We start from the raw sequence: 6,098 nt of genomic DNA on the forward strand, positions 1-6,098 counted from the left end.
ATGGCAAGGATTTGGCCTCATCTTCTAGTGTGTGCCTTGGCATTGTGCCTTGTGGCCTCTAATGTGGCTGCTGCCTACAAGGCTCCCACTCATGACTCACCACGTCGAACGAGACCGTATGTTTACAAGTCGCCGCCTTCTCAATCTTACAAGCCACCAAATTCTTACCCTCACAAATCTCCTTATGTATACAAACCACCACAAAATTCTCCATCCCCTCCACCTCCACCTCCATTGCCATCGCCATCACCTCCTCCTCCATATGTTTACAACTCCCCGCCACCACCTTCTCCTTCACCACTTCCTCCATACGTGTACAAGTTGCCGCCACCACCTTCTCCTTCACCACCTCCTCCATATGTTTATAAGTCACCGCCACCTCCATCACCATCTCCTCCTCCTCCTTATGTTTACAAGTCCCCGCCGCCACCCTCGCCTCCACCACCTCCTCCATATGTCTACAAGTCGCCGCCACTACCTTCTCATTCACCTCCACCTCCTTATATTTACAAGTCTCCCCCACCTCCATCTCCCTCACCACCTCTTTCATATGTTTACAAGTCTCCTTCTCCACCATCCCCATCACCTCCTCCTCCTCCTCCATCTCCGTGCCCGCCTCCTCCATATGTTTATAAGTCGCCCCCACCTCCATCTCCATCTCCACCACCTCCATATGTCTATAGATCTCCACCACCTCCACCTCCTTATCCATCACCTCCTCCTCCTTATGTCTACAAGTCCCCACCTCGTCCATCCCCATCACCTCCACCTCCTTACTACTATAAATCTCCTCCTCCACCATCTCCCTCACCTCCTTCTCCCTACTATTACAAATCACCACCACCACCTTCTCCTTCACCACCGCCACCTTATTACTACAACTCCCCACCACCTCCCAAGGTTTAGTAATCAAGTCATTGTTTCCACTCGGAGCAAGTCCACTTCATCAATCCACCATGTTGACAGACAATATTTGTCGACTACATTTTGGAGGCAGATTTGCATGATTTAAGCCATCGCTCTGTTGGTCAGACAGATAACAATCTTAAAAGAAGACATTGTTGTATACTTCTTTACAACATTTTACTATTTACATGTACTTTATATACACAGTTTTTGTTGAAGCAAATGATATTTTGCTGGAAACTTTTTGCATGGCTGGTTTGAAAGTTTGGCGCCAGTTTTTGAATTAAAGGGGCTGTCTGTCAAGTGATATTTGTGTATTGTTTAGGTGAAGACAGCCGGTGATTAAGGCCACAAAATCCCAATGCTATTTGTGTTTGTTAAGGGTAGTTCAAATTGTAACATTTTAAAGATTATTTTATACTGAGGAGTGGTTGTAACAGTGCTGTATGATGTCCATATATTTCTCTGTTCGAATGAAAAATGCAGACTGTTTTTTATCAGTTCTTTCTCTTCTGTTTTAGCTCTCTCTCATGCACAAATAACCTTCTTTCTCTTAGCTTTAGAACCCTGAAACCTACAATTGGTATCAGAGCTTCTTTGATCTTTTAGGACCAGAATACTAACTCCAAAAAGCTTCTCCATGGCATCCAGTTCTGCTCCAATCTCTCCTCCAGTTTTCAACGGTGACCAGTACCATGTTTGGGCTGTCAAGATGAAAACATATCTGAGGGGCCATGGCTTGTGGCAATATGTGGAAGAGGAGAAGCAAGTTCCCTATCTTGGACCCAACCCAACGCTGAACCAGATAAGAGCTCATGAAGAAGAAGCAGCCAAAGCTCCAAGAGCATTGTCTTGTATACATGCAGTTGTGACAAATCAGGTCTTCTCCAGGATCATGGCATGTGAAACCCCTAAGCAAGCATGGGACACTCTCAAGGAGGAGTTTGGAGGAAGTAACCAGACAAGGAATATGCAGGTTCTAAACTTGAGAAGAGAATTTGAAGTACTTAAGATGCAGGAGGCAGAATTTGTCAAGGAATATGTGGACAGACTCATGGCTGTGGTAAACAAAATCAAGCTACTAAGGGAAGAACTAACCAACCAGAGAGTGGTGGAGAAGGTCCTGGTCAGCTTACCTGAGAGGTTTGAAGCAAAAATTTCGTCCCTAGAGGACTCCAAAGATCTGTCCCGAATCAGCTTGGCTGAGCTGGTTCATTCACTTCAAGCCCAAGAACAAAGGAGGCAGCTGAGGCAAGAAGACTCAACTAAGGCAGCCATGTATGTAGGTCAAAAAGGAAGAGTACAAGGAAGAGAAGACAAGAAATACAGTGGTGAAAAGAAAGGAAAAGAGAAGAGCTACAATCAAGGAGGGAAACGTGGTGGACAAAGATCATTTCCTCTATGTGTGCACTGCAAAAAAAGGAACATCCAGAATCTAAATGTTGGTTCAGACCTGGCATACAATGCAGGTCATGCAAGCAATATAGGCACATAGAAAAAGTGTGTAAAAGCAAAGGAAATCAGCAGGAGCAGCCGGCTGCAGTGGTGGAGATCCAGCAACCAAATCCAGAAGCAGAACAGCTCTTCATGGCTTCATGCACGAATCACAACATGTGTGATGATGTATGGCTGATTGATAGTGGTTGTACAAACCACATGACTCCAAATCTATCAAGTTTTGTGAGCATTGATAGATCTTTCCACTCCAAAGTCAAGATTGGCAATGGAAAATTTGTGGAAGTCAAAGGAAGAGGTAAAGTTGCTGTCCCAACTCCATTAGGCACTAAATATATTGCAAATATTTTTTATGTACCTGAAATCAACCAAAGCTTGCTGAGTGTGGGTCAAATGTTAGAAAAGAACTACTCCTTACATTTCCAAAACATGTCTTGCATAGTAGTAGACAACTTAGGGAATGAGTTGATGAATGTGAGAATGCTAGGGAAAAGTTTTCCAATTGAATGGAAAAACTCAGCTTTACATGCCTTGTCTGCAAAATGTGTTGAAACTGAAGTTTGGCACAAAAGATTTGGGCATTTTCATTATTCAGGTCTTAAGGAAATGAGGAGGAGAGAACTTGTTCAAAGTATGCCTGAAATTGAGGAGAAGGAAGGGGTATGTCAAGTCTGCCAACTGGGGAAAATCAGTAGGCAACTATTTCCAGCAAATCAATCCTGGAGAGCTGCTGAAAAGCTTCAGCTTATACACACAGATGTGTGTGGTCCAATGCAGGTGCCTTCTTTGAATGGCAGCAGGTATTTTCTGCTGTTTATAGACGACTTCACCAGGCTGTGCTGGGTCTACTTCCTGAAACAAAAAGGTGAGGTGGCTGCAATGTTTAAGGTGTTTAAGCAAATGGTGGAGAATGAAACTGGTCTGAGTCTGAAAACCATCCGGAGTGACAATGGTTCTAAGTATACCTCAAACCAGTTTCAAGTACTCTGTGCAGGATCCGGAATAAAGCACCAGTTGAGCTCTCCTTACACACCACAGCAAAATGGTGTGAGTGAAAGAAAGAACATAACTGTAATGGAAATGGCAAGGTGCATGCTGTTTGAAAAGAGACTTTCGAAAGTTTTCTGAGCTGAAGTTGTAAATACAGCAGTTTACCTTCTCAACAGGCTGCCAACTAAAGCCTTAGATAACAAAACACCATTTGAGGCTTGGTATGGAGTAAAGCCAAGCATCAACCACCTCAAAAATATTTGGAAGCATTTGTTATGCTCATATTCCAGCAAGCAAGAGGAGTAAGCTGGATGAGAAGGCTGAAATTGGAATTTTTGTTGGTTATAGTAGCTTGTCCAAAGCATATAGGATTTACAATCCTAAGACCAAAAAGTTCCTGGTTAACCGAGATGTAAAAGTAGATGAAGAGGGGCTGTGGAACTGGGACAGAAATGAGATTGAAGGGAGTAATATGCAAGAACAAGGAGGAGACTTGATAGCTACTCAGGATACTCCAGATTTCAGCTCTGATTTTGAAGCTGATTCTTCAATTAGGGGAACTAGACCTTTGGCTGAAATTTATGACAGATGTAACTTGGCCTTGATGGAACCAACATGTTATGCTAAAGCAACCAAAGTTAAAGAGTGGAGGGCAGCAATGGATGAAGAACTTGACATGATTAAGAAGAATGCAACCTAGGAACTAGTAACCAGACCTGCCGGAAGAAAGATTATCCAGGTGAAATGGATTTATAAGAAGAAATTGAATCCTGATGGTTCAGTTAACAGACACAAAGCAAGACTTGTAGTGAAGGGTTATGCACAGTAGTCTGGGGTGGACTTTACTGACACCTTTGCACCAGTTGCAAGGCTTGACACCATCAGAATCCTTCTTGCAATTGCAGGCCATTTTAAGTGGAAAGTCTTCCAAATGGATGTGAAATCTACTTTCTTGAATGGGTGGCTTGATGAAGAGATCTTTGTGGAGCAACCTGAAGGGTATACGGTTGAAGGACAAGAGGATATGGTGTACCTTCTTAGGAAGGCTCTTTATGGATTAAAAAAGGCCCTTAGGGCCTGGTACAGCAGAATTAATGAGTTCCTAATGAGGTTGGGGTTTGAAAGAAGTCCTAATGAGCATACCCTATATGTTAGAGAGGTTGATAATGAAAGGATATTTATATCCTTGTATGTTGATGATCTGCTGGTGACAGGTCCTAACTCCACTAGGCTGCTGGATTTCAAGAAGGAGTTGCACAAGGAATTTGAGATGACCGACTTAGGGGAGATGAGTTTCTTCTTGGGAATGGAAGTGTGGCAGTCCCCTTATGGCATATTTATCTCTTAAGAAAGGTATGCTAATGAACTGCTAAAAAAATTTGCAATGGAAAACTGCAAACCTATCAACACACCCATGATGCAAAATGTGAAGTTGTGCAAAAATGATCGTGCTGCTAAGGTTGATGAAACTAAATACAGGAGTATAGTTGGGTGTTTGTTATACTTGACTGCAACTAGGCCGGACATTATGTAGGCAGCAAGTCTACTCTCTAGGTTCATGAATGAACCAAGTGAGCTGCATATGCAAGCTGCAAAAAGAGTCCTCAGGTACATTAAAAGATGTCCAAACCTGGGAATATGGTTTAAGGGAGCTGAAAATTTTAGTTTACATGGCTTCACTGACAGTGATTGGGGTGGCTCCTTAGATGACATGAAAAGCACCTCCGGTTATGTTTTCTTTGTGAATGCAGGTGCCATAAGCTGGAATTCAAAAAAGCAAGAGGTGGTAGCACAATCCACTGCTGAAGCTGAATATGTTGCTGCTGCTGCTGCTGCTACAGTCAACCAGTTAGTTTGGCTGAGAAAAATCTTGAAAGACTTGAGGCTGGAACAGACTCAAGGAAATGCGTTGCACTGTGACAACCAGTTGGCAATTGCAATGTCCAAGAATCCAGTACTCCATGGTCGCACAAAACATATCAGAATCAAGTATCATGTAGTGAGAGAGGCAGAGCAAAACGGTAAGGTGAAGCTGATTCATTGCAAATGAGAGGAGCAAGTGGCTGACATAATGACCAAATCCTTAGGCAGATCCAAGTTTGAAGAATTAAGATCCAGACTTGGAGTTTCCAGCAAAAATATCAAGGAGGAGTGCTGAAGCAAATGATATTTTGCTGGAAACTTTTTGCATGGCTGGTTTGAAAGTTTGGCGCCAGTTTTTGAATTAAAGGGGTTGTCTGTCAAGTGATATTTGTGTATTGTTTAGGTGAAGACAGTTGGTGATTAAGGCCACAAAATCCCAATGCTATTTGTGTTTGTTACGGGTAGTTCAAATTGTAACATTTTAAAGATTATTTTATACTGAGGAGTGGTTGTAACAGTGCTGTATGATGTCCATATATTTCTCTGTTCGAATGAAAAATGCAGACTGTTTTTTATCAGTTCTTTCTCTTCTGTTTTAGCTCTCTGTCATGCACAAATAACCTTCTTTCTCTTAGCTTTAGAACCCTGAAACCTACAGTTTCTTATTCCAGAAATAATTAAACTTTTATATTAATTGTTGTTTATACTGTATATAGTATAGTAACTTGATCGATGTCACACTATCTCTCAAACTAAGTTCACTGAATAAGACTTCGTGCATGCATATGGATAGGACTAATTAGTAAACTAGTTATAATTGACAGAGTATTATAAATTAAGATGATTGAAAACTAAACTTTAGATGTGATATATTATCAATACTC

General features: G+C 42.0%; 1 protein-coding gene across 1 annotated transcript; it reads left to right on the top strand.

Annotated features, from left to right (window-relative positions):
• LOC116138584 (extensin-2-like) lies at positions 1-906 on the top strand. The gene has a single exon (XM_031424297.1). It carries the CDS (start codon positions 1-3, stop codon positions 904-906), a length of 906 nt encoding a protein of 301 aa, XP_031280157.1.
• The last annotated feature ends 5,192 nt before the right edge of the window (positions 907-6,098 follow it).

Source organism: Pistacia vera, unplaced genomic scaffold (assembly GCF_008641045.1).
Source record: "Pistacia vera cultivar Batoury unplaced genomic scaffold, PisVer_v2 Contig342, whole genome shotgun sequence".
Taxonomy (NCBI): Eukaryota; Viridiplantae; Streptophyta; class Magnoliopsida; order Sapindales; family Anacardiaceae; genus Pistacia; species Pistacia vera.

Coding starts and splice junctions, on each gene's coding strand:
- LOC116138584 (XM_031424297.1), top strand. CDS start 1: ATGGCAAGGATTTGGCCTCATCTTCTAGTGTGTGCCTTGGCATTGTGC.